The 20,782-nt window shown below is 39.7% G+C and overlaps 1 protein-coding gene across 2 annotated transcripts; it reads left to right on the plus strand.

Moving 5' to 3' along the window:
* Positions 1-15,348: 15,348 nt before the first annotated feature.
* LOC138597547 (ATP-sensitive inward rectifier potassium channel 1-like) lies at positions 15,349-19,742 on the plus strand. 2 transcript variants are annotated; one of them, XM_069669171.1, is made up of 3 exons: positions 15,349-15,458; positions 17,091-17,200; positions 17,772-19,742. In XM_069669171.1, exon 3 carries the CDS (start codon positions 17,782-17,784, stop codon positions 18,901-18,903), a length of 1,122 nt encoding a protein of 373 aa, XP_069525272.1. In that variant the 5' UTR covers positions 15,349-15,458; positions 17,091-17,200; positions 17,772-17,781; the 3' UTR covers positions 18,904-19,742. The 2 variants fall into 2 exon arrangements, with proteins under 2 accessions (XP_069525272.1, XP_069525271.1); XM_069669170.1 differs by lacking the exon at positions 17,091-17,200.
* The last annotated feature ends 1,040 nt before the right edge of the window (positions 19,743-20,782 follow it).

The following is a 20,782-nucleotide window of genomic DNA, read 5'->3' on the forward strand; positions in this document are numbered from 1 at the left end:
AAAGAGTATTCATGAAAAACACACAGTGCAAGACAAAGGAAGAGAAGAAAAGGAAGGAAGAAACAAACGAGCATGAAAGAAGAGTGATAAAAAGATCTGGTGAAGCAGGCATGAAGGTACAGCAGTGAGGGAGAGAAAACGGGGGAAAATGCCATTTTGACCCAGAATTTAATTTCAGACGTGGCTTGGTGTCATTATGACTAAATTATCTACATGAATTCCTGCAGTAAAATAGTGCATATACTGATCTGAAAGTGGATTGACCTCAGCTTGACCAAATTAGCATCACGTCGAGCATGGTGATGAGCGGTGAGCTTGCAGAGCTTAGGTTCAATGTGAAATAAGTCCATAATGCTACGCAGCAGAATCTAGTGCCTTGCCTCATTTAATTCCCCAAATGTTAAACCCTGTGAGGTAATCATATGGTTGGGAATCGTGTGCACATGAGAGGACAGGACAGACAGACAGACAGATGGATGGATACTTGACATTGAGATGTTATTACGCATAGAGAAAATTGAATGTAGACTTGACATAACAGAGGAGGAGTAATGAGACTGAGAGCAACGAGGGAGAGAGATAGGGAGATGATGATAAGTGGGGGAGGAGCGACAGAAGCAGCTATCACCACAAAGCCTCTTCATGTACTTCCTGCATTGAGTTTGGGAGATTTATGACTCTGCAGCCCCGCTTTGTTCCTGCATGTGGCCCCCCCTCCCCTCTTCCTTTCTCCCTGCTGAGTCGCAGGGGCACAGCGAGATGGCTACGAGATACTTCTTCTTCTCCCAGCCTCGGCCAGCCAGGGAGCCAATGACAGCGAATTATGGAACATCAAGGAGTGAGGCTGCAATAATGAGAAGCTTGGGATTTGGCTGAGGGATACGACTTGTGGGCCACGCTCACACTCGCTCCCGGGGTAGCAGTGCTAATCTCGGCAGTGATCGCGAAGTGTTGGTGTTCTTAATTGTAAAAATTCAAGACCTTTGGCGACAGCGCCACATGGATCCTGCGTGCGGATCAGCCCCTGGTGGCTCCCACTTGCTCAGATCCGGGGCATGTGTAATTATTTCCCCTCCTGAGGTTACACCATTATTGATCAAAGCTGAGCCCCTTCCACCTTATTGCCTCGACTGTTCATCCTGTAGAGAAGGCCATTTGGTTAACTGTACCTCCTCACATTAATCACCCATCACACATTAATAAAGCTCCTTGGCACATTCATTACTACAAGTGCTCGGAGGAAACTTGTGTATACTGTGGACTCATTAGCATAATGTTAAGGGATGTGGGTAGCACAACATAATAGGCTCTTCATTTGTCCTTTAAAAGATGATCCATACAAATTACCAGAGTGTGAATAATCCAGCTGAAGTGAACCGCAGGAAGCTAACTGACAGTTTGTTTAGAGTCTGATTTCATATTCATCAATGCAGACTTTCATGAAACACACATAGCTTTATCTCCCATGTTCACGATGGGCATATGTTATTCTCTGTAGTCATCCTGCTGATGTACAAATAAATATGCATGACATGTTTACAACTTCTATTGTAAATCAAAATACATGGGATGGGGGAGAAAGTGAAGAGGGATGGATTTAATGGCTTGAATCGATTCAAATAATACAGATTTCTAATCAAATCCATGATTTAAATACAGTTTTTGTTAATTCTGCTGCAGCAGTTCAAAGAGGACGGAGGTGCCACCAGTCAGAGTTGACTCTTCAGCACTACCCTGCCATTGCATGCTGCAGTCAATAGTGTGCGTGTCATGCCGTGACCATCAGGTGAAGAAACGATCATTTCAGAGGTCATAACAGACGAAAGAGGAATTAGTTCTGTCTTGCACGGAGTGACGAGGTGTCATTTTTCTTAATCCTGTCTCTACTCCCTTGGCTCTAGTCTTCTTTTTCCTAAAGCAGGCCCCCCCTCCTCCGCCACTATCCCTACTCTCCCATTCATCCCTCCCCTCTGGATCCATCCCTCTTCACTTTCTCTCACCTCCTCCTAGGCTTCATTAGCTCTGATTGATCTTCTTGTCAAAGCTTATGGCACTGCGATGAACTACATTGTTACTAGCATCATAGAACAAAAAGGTGTGGGGATGGAAATCAGACAGCCGTAGTAAACAGTTCCCTACAAGGGCGTGATGGAGAGAGTTGGTCTGAGCATGTGTGCGTTTTCTTATAAACAAAACAAATGTGTCACGCTGTTAACATCAGTCCTGCACAGTTTAGCAGAAATGCTTATGGTACACGCTGTATGGTTTTATCTAAAATATTAAACTGTTAAAGCATGTGCCTGTTGTGCATTTGCAGGCAGGCTAGCATTTAATAGCAGGGAGAACTGGTGAATGCATGAGGAGGCAAGGTATGTTTGCAATGGAAATGCGTAAATTATTAAACAATCTATCTGAGCGAGCTGCTACAGCATTATCTTAAACAAATTCATCAGTTCAGCATATTGGTTCCACATATCATCATAAAGAAAACAAATTATGGACTCAGGAGCAGAGCAGGAGGCGTTTTTGTATTAATATCCTTTATATTTCTGCTGTTGTTTATCGGGGAACCTTAACTTTAGGGAATGAGTACATCTATTAGCGTTTAAATTATGAATTATGTGAGTGTGAAGACCTACAGAGCAGCACTGCGCTTGTTATATGTGAATACATAATTTAGAAATGCTGTAGCATGTTTTTTTTTTCTTGTGCATAGAACATTGAAGAATCCACGGAGGGAATCCTGAAATAAAGCAGATCCATACAGGACATTACAAGCATTGAATAAGTCGCATCCAGTGTCCACTGAACATTTGAACCCATATTGGCTACACTTATGTGACCTATATGGCAGGTTTAGAATTGGCTAGAAAACCTGGCTTATTTCTGATTGGCTAATTAAAAATGAGCTTTTAATTAACAAACTAGCAGTAAAGAGTTAGTTTACGGACGTATTGCCAATTCTTTATAAATACATTGGGAGTTCCTTCACAGAAACATCTTTATATTAGACAATTCTATAGGTAGTATTTGTGAGGGGTGCTTGTCATTGGCTTAATCTCATACAGTGAATATCCTTCAAAATCTAAACAATGTAACATGAATATGTTGCCATAAACAAACTATTGTGTCCCTTTGATGCTAAAAGAATCAACCATATTCTGAGTTGAATGAACATGACTGCGTATTGTACACTACAGCACAGTCCAGACACAGTGACACTATGTGGAGGAAAGAGGTATAGCAGTAAAACACAGTCACTAACCAATGCTATGTGTTTGGTTGAGCTAACAGTCTTGGGGGCATCCTCGCATTCTGTGGAATTAAGGAGTGTGGTAGTGTACAGTATGATGGATCTGAGACTGGGCATCTTTGTAAAAGTCTACAAGCTGCAATAATTAAAGAGCAGAAAGCTGCTCTATTAGTCACAATCCATCAGTTACTAAATGCCTGGAGCAGGTTGAGGCAGCATCTTTAATAAGTGGCTGATAACCTTTGGGAGCAATGACAAAATTAGTAGATTATGAAAGTTTGTTGCTTAACTTTGTCATCACTTGCAAATTATACAGCTTATCTCAAGTCTTGGGGGGATTCTTTTGCACCACAGTGGGTTGATGTGCCTCTCTCAGTGAAGGCTGGGCTGACCTCAAACTACAAAATCACCTTAATAAAACACAATTCTGTTAGAAAAGAGAATAAACGTTATATTTCTATAACTCCTTTTAACATTTAGGAAGGTTTTTCATAGTCAAATGTTTGTTTGAGTCCAAAGCAGGGCCAATTACTGAATGTGTGACTGTCCAAATAGCTCCAGGGATACAAACACATTTTATCTAATTAAATCATTTTAAGAAATAACTCAGGGAAGCATTCCAACACTATGAAGATATTGGAAAGCCTTGGAAGAGAATCTGGATTTTAAAAATGAAATAGTAAATGTCCACTTGACCTTTTTGGTTTGATACACTATGGCCAGGGGTGGATCCAGAGGGTGGCCAAGGGGAGCCCTTGAAATCTGATTGGCCATCCTAAATCCTAAACTGTGATTGGCTATCTGCCTTATCAGAGGCGGGACTTGTGTTAAAGTAAACTATTTGGGCTGTGTTGCAACAGGCTGCTAGCTTTTAGTGCGTTTCAATTTGTTAGTACTTGAAATTGTTACTCTGGACACACATCTAAGCTTAGAGGATTTATATGTTGCTGCTCTGTTGTGTTACTTTTTAAAGTAAAAAAATATTCACAGTAATATAACATCTTTTAGATACTATAATGTTAGTAGTACTTCATGCCACCCCTGCTTAAGTCAGTGCCCCAGGTGGGCCACCCCAGTCAAAAAAGTCTGGATCCGGCCCTATGGCCCTTTCCTCACTATGCTCCAGTCCAAGAACATTAATGTCAAAAAGCTTTGGCATTTAGCACCCTTTAATGGCTATGTGTTAAAGATACAGTCTGCAGGGAAGTGCTGTCAGGTAGAGTTCCCACTGAGAGACAAAGTCATGTACTTTCTGAGCGCCTCAGCAGGTGAGAAAGATTGTTCGAGCTCTCTTGTACCGTACTGCTCCGGGACATTCATGTGAAGTGTTTAATATGCAACACATCTAATGGGGCTGCATTTCAATACAGGGAAGCCCTGTTGGGCCATCATTAAAACCTGTGCAAAGCAGAGATTAGTCTTTGGAACAGAAGGATCCCTCTTATTTATTTATTTGGAGAACAGTCTTTGAGATACAAAAATAATAATGAAGGAGCCATAACAAAAGGATCAAGAGCTGTGAAAACACCTGAAATGTGATATTGTGGCTGTATCCACAACAGAGGAAATATATAATCCCTCTTGTGGAACAACAGTTCAGTTTTCTCTGGTGGATTTGATGACCGGGTGTCACTTTGCATTGTTCAGAACTGAATTTGCACTCATTCCACACATGCCAGTGGCCGTGCTGCTGCAGAGCTGCTGGGTGAGAAAAAAAGGGCAAGCCAGAGGGGTGACCTAAAGCTTTTAAGAGAGGTTTCATATTTTCTTTCCCTTTCATTGAGTTACTATTACAGGCTATGTGGCTGCTTAATCAGGCTGAAGTCCTTTGGGTGCTAGTTGTATGTCCAGAGGACCAGATCCTAATGTGACCTGAGACTATAGTTGAGCAAAGATAAAAAGTCTGATACCCCTCTGACCATTAAAGCTGATTGATTCAGCGAAGTGGCGGAGCACAGTTAATTACTATAATGTATAGGTATACCATGCATTAATATATAATCCAATCAACAAAATATACATAACAAAGTCAATTGTTGAAGAGAATATGATTTTTGCTTGTATTCTAGTTTCTGAAACTCAATTGTATTTCTTGTCACGTTATCTCTGCACATTCCCACAGGGCAAATAGAACCTCACTCCAATGTGCAAGAAACAAGAGAGACAAATAACTCACAAGTATCACCCTGCAGCCCTGCGTAACACATCCAACTCAGCTGTGCTTTATATGTTTATTACATGCTTTTCATCCCACACTTCATTGCTCACTGTACTGCACATGCTACAGTCACATCCACACCATCTGCTTATGAAGCTGATGTAGGTTCGCACAGCCAAAGGGATGAAGTGTGACATATAAAGCATACATGATTCCATTTGTTTTGATGAAGGATAGTTATCTGGCAAGCAATCAAAGTGTAAGCCCTGTAGTGGAAAATCCCCACAAACCCTGTTGGCCATTCTTCTCTTTTTTGTCCTCATTCAGGCTCTTCAGCTAGTCCTGGTCTATGGGTTTCATTTGATATGCATATTACACCCAATACCGGATGCACAAAAGATCATTATAATCACAATAGTTTCCGCAAGCCTATATCTCGGAATTTTACAGGCAAGTTGGTCTCGCACAAACCCATGCTTACATAAGGCTGCAAAGTGCATCCATAACTTTTAAGAATGCCTATGTTAGTATTATAACAAGAGGCAAACGCTTTACAAGCTAATAGCACAGTTCAGGATTGCATTGCTTGGCATTTAACACTTTGCCATTTTTACTCTGAGAATGATGGAGATGGAATATGAATGCTCAGTGACATGATGACCCAGCAAAATGGCTTCATCAGTGTACACCCCCTCTACCCCCTTTCTGCTCACACACAAACACACACACACACACACGCACACACGCACACACACACGACCATCACCCCCAAAGTATAGTCCTATTTAGTTCTGCCCAAGCAGATCATAGCAATATTAAGCCACAGGGTCACAGCAAAGCTATGTATTTCGAAGCATGCCTGAGTGAAAATGAACACGTAAAAAATAGATCAAAATAAAAGCTGAATTTTTATTGTTAATTATATAGCAGTCAGATGTGTTTTGCAAATTCTAAAAAAGAAAAAGATACAATGAATAGGAATGGGCAGGTTAAGAGAGAGCAACCTGAAGAAAACAGAGAAGGCTTGTCAAATCCTTCAAATTAAAGCATCTCACCATCAACTAGTCACAAACCAAGTAGGGTGCCAGTGATCACCCATCAGGGCTCAGAAAAAGGAACAGCAAATGGGTTAAAATGAGGCAGGATACGGGCCTTAATGGGTCGTGAAAACATGTTGTTAACCACCTTTGGAGAAAGACAAAATAAAGTGCAAAATAAAAGCATTAATCATTAATGAAAAAGATTGGTACGAGTGGCTTAATGGTAGTAGCCCTATGGGACTATTGAAATAAGGTAAGATTATACATGCAAATGCTTAATTGTCAATGCCAACAAGGCTGTCCACTACTTTGCCTGGTAAGATTCTGTTTTGTCATTGCCCCGCACTTGTACCTCACAAGGCCTCACAAGATTTAAGAAACTAATAGAAAAGTGTCCATGAACAGGAAACTCAAGAGGACATTGATGAATTTCTAAAGCCATGGCAGGGACTGAAATTGAAAAGAAAATCAACAAGACAAGCAGGACTACATGAGGGAAGCAATAGATCCTGGTGAGGCACATTTATTCAATCATCTTACAGGACGGGCAAGCTTGATGTGGATCATCCGTTTTCCAGTTACTGCTAGTAAACCATTAGTTAATGATTACTCCTCATCAAATGTAATAGTAGCTAATGGTTTGCTAATTATAAGTTGATAAGAAATGAGTGAGGAACGAACTGGGAACGACTTGAATTACAATGAATCATTAAGTAAGTACTTCCCTCCTTACTTGTAATGGATTACTATATAGTAGATAATGATGTGTTTCTAAAGAACAGACTGGGAGATTATATACCAGCTATTAAACACTTGTTACAACTTTACTTGCTAATTAGCAAAAACAAATTACTCTAATGAGGAGGTGCTATAATGGCTGTAATGTGATCTTTTGGGATAAATCAATCTTGGAACCCATCGGCTATTGGGTTGCAACAATCTAGCGTCTGGGAGCCATGGCCAACTTTTTAGGGCTTCCAATGTAGCCTACTGTTAGCGACGTGCTTCTGGCCATGACTTCCTTTTCCATGTTTACAGTTCAACTAGTAACTAGAGAAGCGAGAATGGCGTTTGATTTGAGATGCAATGTCTTAGAACAGCTTGTGAGCTGCAGATGCATCCAGATGTCAGTTTATAGAGATTAATAAAAAGCTAATTCATTCTTCTTAGTGGTACTTTTGGATCAGAGCTAACCCTTTTAAACACCAAGGTTACACAACAATACAAACACACTGGAGAACTCACTCGTTTCCTAATTAACTGATCATTAACTCATCATTAGCCACTATATAAAGAGTAGGAGTTATATATAAATATATCATCATTAATTCACGACTTACCTGAAGTTAGTACCTCATTCGTTCCTCATTTGTTCCCAAACGTTGTGTCCTTTCTTGTTAAGTGTTACAAATGCTTTCACAAAAAGGTCAATCATTTAATGGGCAAACTGCTGAATGGCAACAGGAAAAGGGCCTTTTCTAATCTAACAGGAGTAGGTAAGTAACTGTGACCTCATGGTGAGACCAGTTGACAAAGATGGGCCCACAGATGTGTGGGGTACAGAACAGTCAATAAAGCACTCAGACAACATACTGACCCACAATTTTATGTTATTTTAACCTCCAATCTGCCTGAATTGTTTACAGTTAATCACAGACAAAGAAATTGACCTCCTTCTGCCCAAAACCCTTGACCAGTAACATTTTATTTGCTTCCCAAATCCACCTGAACTCAGTCCCATATCCATTCTTAGTGGCACAGATACTAACACTGAGCCAGTGTTGTACATTGATTTTTTCATCAAACCACTCAACAGCTCTGCACAAGCATATCTTCAAAACACCACACGTGTTAAAGTAGCTTTAGGAGATACAGTATGTTGACAATTACCTTGACACTGTATAGTGTCTCTGTGTACAAATTGAAGCTCCTCTAAGGGCAATAGATTTGTCAATATGGTTTTATCATCACTATGCTGAAAATGCACAACCTTACTCTTCTGTTGGATTCAGTGACATCTCAAATTGAACTACTCGGATTATTAACTGGGTTTTTGGATGAGGTCTTCATACATTGCTCCAGAGTATATTAGTGAACACATAATGCCTTATACCACTGCTCACCCCCTCCTAGTAGAAACTTCTCAAAGGTTGACAACACCTGGGGACTGTGTGTTGACTGCCCTGGGTCCCAGGTTGTGGAACAGTCTCCCCCTGGGAGTTGGGACCCTCTTGGGTTTTTCAGTTCACAACACATTTTCGTACACCCTTTTGATTCTAATGCATCTAACTCTGTTTTTCTTGCACTATGTCTCCTGTTTTAATGGATTCAAAGGTTCTTTATAAATAAAATGTTACTTATGAATTTACAAACATAGACTACCAGGATGGCGTAGAAGCTTTCTTTTCCTTTTTGCAATGAAGACCAATCATTCAGCATTCAGATCCGGGTCAAATGACTCTGCAGCATCGCCTTGGCAATGATGGGAACACCAAATCCTGTACGGCGCAATGCTATGCTCTGTCGGTGGCAACTTCTGCAACTCCTTGTCATCTCAGCTACAAATTCCACTGTCTCCATCCGAGCAGCGCTCGAACATCGTTCCAAATTTTTCACCACTGCATTTGATAAATAAACTGAATGAGGAATAGATACAATAAAGACCTAACCACCGTAACCTCGTCACTGTTTACTAACCCTGTTTCTATCGCGTTTGTAACATTAGACATTGATGCAGCAGAAAAGAGACCAAAAGGAGTATACTTCACTGGCAATGGGAAAAGAAACAATCAGCATCTATAAGCAGGTCTGAAAACCCACGTCAACACACTAATTTCGGTGGGAAAGGGGTATAAAATTCACGGCCAACTTCACAGACAGGTCAAGTGCAAAGCTATGGGTACATCTTCTGTTCCAAACTCTGCCAGACTAACCATTTCAAATAAGAATACAGCAGCAGGGGGATGTACTTTTTGGAACTGAGAGTCACTTTTGATTGACGTGACCCCATTCAGTGGATGGGATATGTTTGGCAAGAAGTGTACATTTTGTCCTCAAAGTTGATGCGTTGGAAGAAGTAAAAATGGGCAAGCAAAAGGATGTGAGCGATTCTGACAAGGGCCAAATTGTGATGGCTAGATGACAGAGCATCTCTAACGCTGCAGCTCTTGCGGGGTGTTCCCACTCTGCAGTGGTCAAGGCTTATGTGGGTGACTTGGCCTCCAAATTCCCCAGAGCTCGATCTAATCGAGCATCTGTGTGATGTGCCGGACAAACAAGTCCGATCCATGGAAGCCCCACCTCCCAACTTTCATGACTTGAAGGATCTGCTGATATCTCGGTGCCAGATGCCACAGCACACCTTCAGATGTCTAGGACTAGGTCTAGGGACCTATATGATATTTTTTAGCAGGTGGTCATAATGTTATGGTTGATCGATGTATTTATCAGGAAATGGAACAACTGGGAATAAAGTGCAAATGTGCATTACTTCCTTTAAAATGTATTAAAGGATTTACCAGCTTTTGTATTAAATGCTTATTGGGACATAATATTATATAGTTCCAAGATAATGTTGAGGTAACTTTTGATACATTTTTGGGTAAACTTGGGTAAAATCTCAAAGAGATTTCAATTACATTTCTTGGCAATGATCACCCACTTACCATGAAATTGCAAATTGCAACCCACAAATCTTTTACAAAATTGTAATCTATTCTCACACCGGTACACTGTTCAAATTTTATGCATGACGGCTTCAACTCTGGAATCCAATCTTTCCTACTGGTAACTTTGAAGTGCATTTCACACAAATTATTCAAAATTTATTTCCATCTTTTTTTCTGAATAAATGTTGATGTCTAAATGACTCTGTGACTTTGCAGAATGTAACAGAGGTACAATAAAAGGGGTTTGTTTTTTAACTTACTGCATACAGCAGCAATAATCAACATTTCACCATTATCAATGGCACACATGACTGCTTATGTGTAAAAGGGGTCATTCAGAGCGCTAAAACCACAGACAGCTGCCTTCCAAGTATGCAGTCCCTCTCTGCTTTAAGGAGCATTGTAGTGTTTTTAAGATAATAGTTTCAGTTGTACGGCCTTCAACTTGACTGTTTTGTTTTAGTCCCACAGATCTCACCAGTTCTGTCCTGGGCTGCAAAACAAAGTTGTTTTGAGTCAGCCAACTGTACACCACCTGCAGCACAAAATTTTGGACAGAAAAAAAAGAAACTAGCTGAAGAATATAGTTGAAGTATTTATCACATAAGGGGGCAGATATTTCCCTTAGCAGCTGGAATGGAACAAAAACAGGGTTGAAACTGGGTAAATACTTGAATTCCCAGATGACCAAACACAACTCCAAATAGATCTCCGAATCTGTTGGATTTGAAACTGCTAGCTAACATGTTCACTGTATCAACTTAAACTCTGTATGGCTATTGGTGACTTTAAGTCCTCCACATCAAGTTTCCTATGATGGATTACCCCAAGGCTCAGTCCTAGGTCAAATTCAATTTTATAAATGTTAAAATATTTGCGCTCTAAAAACTTTCTAGAGTTAATTATTAAGACCCCTCCAGTTAGAACTTCTCGATCCCGTTGCATATTTTTATTCTGCATGTTTTTTATTATTATTAATTGTATAATTATTATTTAGAAATGATTATAAAATTACAATGATTTGTCTAGTGAGCATAAGCAGCCTAAGATCCCCTGGCAGAGGTCTGTCACTTATTCCTAGGTAGTGGCTAACAACCAAAGAGGACAGAGCCCTTGGAGTCAGTGTCCCATGAGCCTGGATCAACCTGTTAGAGGGGATCGGGCAGGCTAGTTCAGTGTCTTGTCACCCAATTTTCTCCCCAAGGCGTCAAATACTGACATTATGTCACAGCCCTCGGTGTCATATACTGACACACTACATACCCCTCAGCTGCTGCATGAGCAGCATTGGGCTTTCACCTAACTGTTGTGTAAATTGCGGCAGTATCTGACCCTCAGAGAGAGTAATGTAGTAGGAAGACCAAGAAATTACAGTTGGGGTAGTGGTTTGGACGGAGGATCTAGTGCTGTGTGAAGCTGCCTTGTGTGTCTCATACCTTTTTCCCACCAAACTTACATGGGTTTTTTAGACTCATAAAAAAAACATTTAATAAATGCCAATTGGCTCTTTTCCCTTTGTCAGTGGAGTATACTCCTTTTGGTGTCTTTTCTGCTGCGTCACCGTCACAAACATGCCAAAAAACTGTTGACTTATTTCTTCTTCCCCTTGGATCACAAGAAGCTCTCTCACCTCACTGTCTCGCCAGTGTTGCAGCATCTTGCATGAAACAAAGAACAAATTCGCCATTGTATGTTGTTCTGTATTTACGCAACAGAACTTCAATGCATGTCATACCATCGCGCCAGAAAGGGGGCCGAGATTAGACCCGGGTTTTGTGTTCCCATCATTGCCGATCGGAGCGGAGGCGATAATTACCTGGGCTACTGCAGAGTCATTTGACCCAGGTCTGAATTCCGATTGTAACCTTTCCCATTAAGCAAAAAAGCGGGGTGTTAGCGGATGTCAGCAGGTTTTTTGACCAGTGGGAAAGCGGCTTAAATCAGGCGCCACAGGGTTGTGACAAAGTGTTGATATTTGCAAACTGCTAAGTACACAATGATCTTTAAAATCTCTCTTAGAAATAAACATTTTCAGAATTAGTTTCTCTTGAATCAGTTATTTTTCAGTTGACCTTTTTTACTGACCTTTTATTTATTTAATTTTACTGTGTTTTAGTAATTTGAACTGTTGTTTTTGTATTTGTTGAAATGTTTTTCTGTTGATTTGGCCTGTTTTTACATCTTTATAACACATTTTAACTTATTATTTTTTTATTATTAGTGTTATTATGATTATGATTAATATTATTGGTTGCTGGAAGTTTATGCCTGTAAGTTATTTTGTCTTCTGTAAATAAAATTATGAACAGGATAGTCCTGCTCTATATGTAAAATGTCATGAGAACATTTTTTTTTTGATTTTGCATTATAAAACCCAAACAAAATGATTGTTTGACTGATTGATTGATTGATTGATTGATTGATTGATTGATTGATTGATTGATTGAACAGTAAAAGTAAATTTCACAGTTGTCTGTAGATGAAGGCGTGAAAACAGGATATTTAATCCTATGTGAGAATGAGCAACACATGTCTCCATTTAATCTCTTCTTGTTACTTTACTTATTAGCTCAGACTTAGTAAAGGTAAGGAGGTAATACTAACTGACCAATGCCAACCTACTGTCCCTAAAGTTGATTGACAGAAACTGATACAGAAACCAGCACTATTCATTTGAGTGCCCAGTTGATGTGGAGAGAAACTCCCTTTGTTTACTATCACTGCTTTACATCTCATTATCAAAGGTACTACAGTGGTAATCCCCCACATGTATCTCTTATCAGTGGGGGTAGGCAGTGTAAGCAGTAAGTGCAAAGGTAACATGAGTAAAGTACATTTACTCAACTGCTATACTTGAATACAAATTTGAGGTACTTGTAATTTAGTATACTTGATCATTTTAATTTTATGTTTCTGCATATTATAACTCTACATCTCAGAGAAAATATTTTACTTTTTACTCCATCTGACAGCTTTTATTAGATTACTTTACGAAGAAATCATATGATCACTTTTATAATACTAAAGTACTAAAGCGCTATAGATTAAACTATCCAACATTTAAATAAGTTAAAATTTCCTCTGCGTCCACCAGCTGTAACTAAAGAAAAAATACATTAAAAATGTGAAAGTGTTTAAGCTATATACTCGCACATTTTGCTGAATTGAAATATTGTATGCACTGTTCAACATGCCTCAATGTGAGCTTGTCACCAGTGGCTGCAAGCTTGTGTAAAAAATAATCTCAATAATGTAAAATGGTCTAATATTAATATGAGCAAATATTGTTCCTGTAAAAATATGAATATTAATAAATATTTGCGCATTAATGCTGTTAACATCTGACATTATCTGACAATGAAATTGCAGGTTGAACTTATTAAATCTTATTTCCCTTCCTTGATTTTGACTGGAAATTTTTGTGATCACAATTTCTGTTTCTTCAAAGAGAGAAAATTTAAACATTTTTCAGAACCCTTTATTCCCCTCTTTTTTTTTTTCTTTTTTTTTTACTATTGTATTAGAACATTTTGTGTTGTTACTATTTTCACTTTCTATATTAACTGCACTTATACCAGTGAGTGCACATGTTTTGTTGCTAAATGCTGCCAATTTATAGTTTTATGTAAATTCTGTCTTGTTTGTTCTTGATTCAACTTTTATATGCTGCTGTCTTGCCCAGGACCCCCCTGTAAAAGAGATTCTGTATCTCAATGGGAATATTCCTGGTAAAGTAAAGATTAAATAAAAAATAAGATCACTAAATCTCAGTGTCTGCATTTGATAAGAATGAGTACTTCCTGACTCTTCATGGTCACAATAATTATGATATGACAAAAGCATCACCCCACTTATATAATGTGTCATTATTCATTTACTGCAATTGTCCCAGATTGCATTGCTATCAATCAAATGTAACCTCCGCTGCTCTTAGGTTGCTCAACCTGCCCAACAATCAGCGTAGCTATGTGGTCTGGTTGCTATTCACTGACCCATTGTCAGATATAAAATTGAGGGAGTTGATTAAACAAACAGGCAAATCACTTGTTGAATAAAAAGGCTTAAATAGAGAAAGCTTGTCATCCTGTCACAAAAGCGTGGATTTAAAAGAAAACAGGCAAGGCTAATCTTGTTGTATGTCAACAGTAATGTATTGTGGTCGTCAATAGAATACACATTCTGCAGCATGTAAGGTAATACAGCGGCTTTTTCCGTCACTTTTGCTGGGAACAATAGAGCTGAAAAACGACTCCCTCTAAGATTGACAACCTCTCACCCCCAAGCATTCAGAACACCTATAGCTCATGAACTGATTTAGCGCCTGGACGACCCAAGAGAGCTATCTATGTGGATCTGGAGCATCTTCTTTTTCATCTCTGCAGCTTGTCTTGTCCCACTCCATCTCCTGTTTATGTTCTATGATCCCCAATATTTAATCACAAAACAGCTCTGGAGTTGTTGCTTGGAGGAGGATGATTGTGTTGTGCGGAGCTTTGAAGCACTGATGTTTGATTCATAGAGACAGTACAGTGTGAGACATAACATAACTTCATGGTGATCATTTTCCGAAAAGTGGAGAAATACATGCGGGGGGGAAAAAGTGAGTGATATTTTCCAGTCAGGGACAACATGATAATCATAACATCTTAAGTAGCATGTAGTGTAATGTTGATTATTCAAATATTTCTTCTTCTTTCTTTTGACCTTTACTGCTGCTTTTTCCAAACACACGCAACATTTAAAAGAAAAGATGAAAGAAGATTTCCCAAAAACATGCTAATAAAAGGGTGTGTGCGTGTGTCTATAGTAAATAATGCCGCAGTCTGTTCGTCATGGAGACGCAGGGAACCAGAACAATACACAGAAACACTGCATGCAGGTTTTGTTTTAGCATTGTAAACATTCAATGGCTATTTCTTCAAGGGTGAGTGTAACTTTGAAGAAGCTTATCCTCAAATATCACGAAGTAGAAATAACCAACAGTTAAGCAAGAGCAACTCCCAGACTGGAAGTGTGGCGGATAGAGGTCAGCTTGGCCCTTGGTGCCAGGCATCTGTGGGGTAAACAACTTATTAGAGCCGGGGGGAAGGGTATGCGTGTGTGTTTGGGGGCGGAGGGGTACTTGATGTGTCTGTGGGCGTAAACATCACCTGGCTGATTCCAGCACACCGAAACAGGGCAGTATAAATGCACACAGGTGACAGTGAGCAGGCATAAGAAGAGGACACACCTAAACTGTTTCATTGAACTGAGAACAAGAAAGAGAGAGAAGGCCGAGCTGGAATTTTTCATTCATTTACTTCTGGATGTGCAATCTACTTTAACTTCAGATCAAAGAGGTGAGTTTGGACTGAAGAAAGTTTACTTTCATGTCAAACAATTTTATTTTCAGCTCAAACATACTAATGCAAGAATAATGTTTACATTTCTGGGTTTCAGATACAATGCATTGCGAAGGAAATTGTCACTGTGACTGTCGTAGAAAATAAATAAATAAAGGGGCTGCAAATAAATTGGTGGGTTAAATTTTTTTTTTAACCTCAAAGCCTCATTGACAAAAGAAAGCATATACTACAAATACTGATTTAAGGCTCATTAGCCCTTTTAAAGTCATCCCCCCTTTAAAGCAAAAGTAATGCTTAATCTCTCTTGTAGCTGAAATTGTGTAAGAGTCACTTTAATGATGCAAACAATGAAGGCAGATGTTCATTAATTTAAATAACAATGACTCTTAAATACATGCAGCTTTTTAATAACCTAGACACTTAGAAGAAAGCAACAATAAGCTAATGCAATCAAATACAGATAATCTGTGAATCTTACAGACGATTAATGAAACAGAAGCAGTGCATTACGTTACTATTTACAACCCTATTTTTAGTTACTCAAATGCTAATGGATAATTTAAATAAGAGAGGGTGGAAGTGGAAGTAAGATTCAAATTTTTAATTTCTAAAACAGCAGTAAGGATTCTGTAAATTCATAGGTGTCAAAGGTGAATCTACATCTATTATAGACATTATCTTAACCCTTTAAACCTGAGAGATATTTACTGTAATGGCTCAGAGCCAGAGCATTCTGAATGCAACATCTTAATCCCGGTTAAAGTGGCTTAACAACAAGAAACAAGTTAAATACAAAAAAAGGATTGCCATTAGTTACCCCTTTTTTGCTGACCTTTGATTGGCTGATTTGTAACATTGTGATTTTAAGGTTGTAATGCTTTGAGTGAGTCATAGCAGTAAAGCTGTTTGAGATTTAAAGCTTTGCGTCCACTACGTAATAACTTTCCTCACATTTGCCATTTCCGTTCATGCAGGTAGTAGTCTTCTAATGCAAAGCAATAATTTAGAGTAACACGTCATACATATACTTAACACACTTCATACCTGAAATTATTCCAGCACATATCTTGTTACCGTATGGAGACAAGCTGACCTAATGATATGGTATTGGATGACTACGTCTACCTGCAAAAGGATTTAAGACTGCAAACAAGCCACACAGTGTGATTATCAGATCTTATGGATGTGAGCTTTGAGGGTTGAAAACAAAAACATAAACTCGCTGCACTGAGCGTTTTGTACTTCTTTACGCTCACTAACAAGCACGCCATGAGCCAAATGGGTAGTTTGCATGACTTGGCAAGCACAGAGGCGATACTTATTTCGAAACCTCTGTTCAGCCAATACTGCCAGTTGCCATCCATCAAGTGCCAGACTTATGAGAACTCAGAGCTTAAATAAAGTCAAAGATTGTTATGTCTGTGTGTAACCGGCCTTCTGGCTGGGTTTGCGCAAATTATATTAATGCAATGTTTATTTTTGCAGCACTGAAACCAAGCAAACAAAGCTGATCCTTGTGTTGAGACACTTAAGACAGGGGTCAATACTTCAACCCAACCTTCTTGGTTTATTTGGAGCACTTATATGTTGCATTTTAGTGGAAACTTTGCTTCTCATTAACTTTAGGTCTTTACTGCGTTGCTGCTTCCACCCAGGATTTTGGCCTTTCAGGGAGGATTAAAACTGCAGTGGGATTGAGCAGCTTCGAACATGTGGCACTTAATAAGCAGTCCAAAGTAAGAGTTGGCTATGGGGACAGGAATAAAGACACTCACTCTGTACAAAAATGGAACAGCTGTTTACTGGGCTTTTAGTTAATTCAAGCAGACTCATCCTTGTGTACTTTCAGCTGCAAATACTGTTGCCTATTGTACACCACTAACTGTGAATACCATGATTTGTCCTTGACACAATGGGCGCTTGCATATCCTCCTTTTTACATCTCCCTCACAGCACCTGACATGCAGTGTCATCTTGACATTTTTGTAGTGAATTACAATATTCTAGTATGATTGACAGTTAAAAGGACGGGTACAGTTATGAAAAGCCCTGTCAAGTTTGCATTTATAAGACTTTTTGTACTTAGTTTTTTTATTACTCATGTTAAAAGACATTTCTGGAAAAATGAAATCTTCTACGACAAGTTAACTATGAGCAGATATTTTTTAATAAATAGTGCAAAATTTGCTTTCATAATGTTTGTGTTAAATCTCTATAGCCATTACCTTAATGAACTGTTGATAGACATGTTTGATAAGTTGTTCTCTACGATGAACTCCATTTCTTTCCTGTTTTTTTGTCTCATAGGTCATAGACAATGCTTGAATCTGTAAACAAACGTATCCAGGACTGTCTGACGGAGCGAAAAAGCCGCAGGACCAGACTAGTGACCAAAGATGGCCGCTGCAACATTGAATACGGAAACTTCAAGTACAGCAAACACTTTGCTTTCCTCGCTGACTTCTGGACCACCTTTGTGGAGATCCGGTGGCGTTTTGTCCTCTTCCTCTTCATCGCCTCTTTTACCCTCAGCTGGTTCATTTTTGGCCTGCTGTGGTACTGGATTGCCCGCAGTAACGGTGACCTGACGTGGCAAAACCCAACATCAGACCACACTCCATGTGTTGATAATGTTGTCGGACTCACCACAGCGTTCCTCTACTCCCTTGAAACCCAAACAACCATTGGATATGGTGGCCGAGCGCTCACGCCTCTCTGCCCTGGAGCTGTGGCCCTTCTCATCATTCAATCTCTCCTCGGAGCCATTATCAACTGTTTTATGTGTGGAGTCATCCTGTCTAAAATCTCTTCACCCAAAAAGAGGGCCAAGACCATCACATTTAGCGACATGGCGGTCATCAGTCCCAAAAATGGTTCTCTTTGCCTGTCAATCAGAGTGGCCAACCTGCGCAAGACCCTGATGATCGGAAGCCAGATATATGGCAAGCTGTTGAGGACAACAAACACGCTAGATGGGGAGACGATCATCATGGACCAGGTGAACATTGACTTCATGGTGGACGCTGGGAAGGACAACCTCTTCTTTATATGTCCTCTCACGCTCTACCACATCATCGACAAGAGCAGCCCTTTCTTTGAGATGGCAGTGGACACGCTCAACAAACAAGAATTTGAACTGGTCGTCTTCTTAGATGGCACTGCGGAATCCACAAGCTCCTCCTGCCAAGTCCGGACCTCCTTTATTCCTCAGGAGATCATGTGGGGCTACAACTTCTTGCCCATCATCTCCAGAAGCAAGGAAGGGAAGTACAGAGTAGATTTCTCCAACTTCTCCAAAGTGGTGCCAGTAGCCACTGCACACTGTGCCTACTGTTTCCACAACATCAAGGGTCATCATCACCACTCCAGAGATGGACATGACAACCAGGGCTTTGAGGTGATCGATATTAATGATCCCCCAAATATCACCAAGATGTGAGAAGATGAATATATTGAAAAGAACATTAGAAACTGAGACTGCTGGAGGCTTTTACCTCTCATTGAAGGACTCCTCAAGACTCCAAAAAACTCACAGCTGCTGGGGGCAGCCGGGGTTACCTAATGGCAGACAGTGAATTGTGTAGCATTTAAATACCTAAAACCTACTTATTTGTCATTCTATTGTGTTTAACACAGATAAGAAAGACGTCTGTGGGGCAGGACAGTTATTGTGAACCATTTGTATGGCAAACCACACCTGTTACTGTCTGCTGACCAAAAACCTGTTTTCAAAAGGGAGACCAGGTCATGCACGGTGGTTAAGCTGGAAATCAAGAACAGATTTCTCAATTACTCAAACATGAGTTTGTGCTTTAAATGAAGAAGAGTGGTTCTACTTTACCTCCAGCCTCGCTAACTGAGTATAAAGAGGCAGAAAAACAAAGCAAAGGTATTATATTGTGTATAAATCATACAGTTACTTGACAGACCAGTGTTTGGACCCATGCTATGGTCATGGGTGAGAAAAAGATAAAGTGGGTGTTCAATAATTCATGCTACTGTATGCTGCTGTGGCAAGGAGACACTTGGACTTGAACCATTAGAGAATGCTTAAACATTCAGACACTGAGGCACTAGTAAAGGGATGGGCTCAAGGACCACTCTTTTCAAACAGCAGGTGATGTAGTTGTGGTTTTCTTCTTGTGTGAAGACACTGTGAGAAAAGATCCAAGGAAACACTTAATATATGCTGCATACAGCACTGTCTATAGTATGAAAATCAATAATATTTGTAAAGTCTTTTTTGTATTTGATCTCAGGGGTAAAATACACTGAAATAAAGGCTATTTTTGAAAAAAAAAATTGTCTTGTGTTGTCGTTTATCCTCTGTCTGTCTGAAACTAAAATGTCATCTATATACTGTATATAAGGGCTGTTATCAAAAGGTCAAAGCGACATCATGCCAGGTAACATCCCCTATCACGGCTTTTCATCTGTAAACAAAGTGAAGTTGTGACAGCAAACAAGGATCCAAACACAGCAGAGTGGAAGTGTTTGGGAGGTAAGAGTGGCTGCTTACTGTTATTATTTTGCCTGCAGTTTCTGAACATGAAACCAGAACTCTCCATTTAGAGGAATAACAGCACATGCTATATGTTAGCATGAAGCTTCAACAGGTTTCTCCAGGCAGGCCTCCCACTGACCCCTCTTATGAACTGCATATGTTAACAACCTTACAGGTGTCTGCACACAGGAATGTAGCTGAAGGAGGGGACGGAGTGATAAGGGGGACAAGGCTAACAGATTTGTTTAATTGACAGATAGAAATTAATAAGCAGCAAAGAGTAAATATGTGCTTTGCAACCACAACTGTCCCCTGTTTATTTTTCACTGTCAGTTTGCGGTGCATTTTGTTTTCCTGCATGGTTCGTGCATTCTAATACAGCAATTTGCAAAGCTAAAGCTGTCACATAACACAGACACCATAAGTACACACCGGTTGTTAGAGTACAACACCTATCATTTAAAGCAATGTTCAGGGAGATAATTAAATGACGGACGGAATCAAACACTCAGGAGACTTTCAAATTGATGTACACCAGTGTTAGACGGTACGCTTCCTTTGCTACCAGCTTGTGTCCTTGAATGATCTACTGATTTAAAACAAGATAGAACTTAAATGGGAGTAAACAGTTTGTTCCAATAAGAAAATCTAACATGTGATCATCATGGCAAAGGTCTGTGGAAATATCCAAGTTTCCTCACCTATGTGTATGCTTGCTATGCCTTTCAATTGGACATATTTTTTGCAGTTGCTAGTTTATCTGGTACAGCTAGAAAGAATGGATTAGTCTAATATATATTTCACAATCAATAAC

The sequence above is a fragment of the Semicossyphus pulcher genome, unplaced genomic scaffold (genome assembly GCF_022749685.1).
Source record: "Semicossyphus pulcher isolate SPU_LCO1_2020_fin unplaced genomic scaffold, fSemPul1.0.p SCAF_19, whole genome shotgun sequence".
NCBI lineage: Eukaryota > Metazoa > Chordata > Actinopteri > Labriformes > Labridae > Semicossyphus > Semicossyphus pulcher.

Excerpts from the sequence above, each read along its gene's own strand:
- LOC138597547 (XM_069669171.1), top strand. The coding sequence starts at position 17,782 with ATGCTTGAATCTGTAAACAAACGTATCCAGGACTGTCTGACGGAGCGA.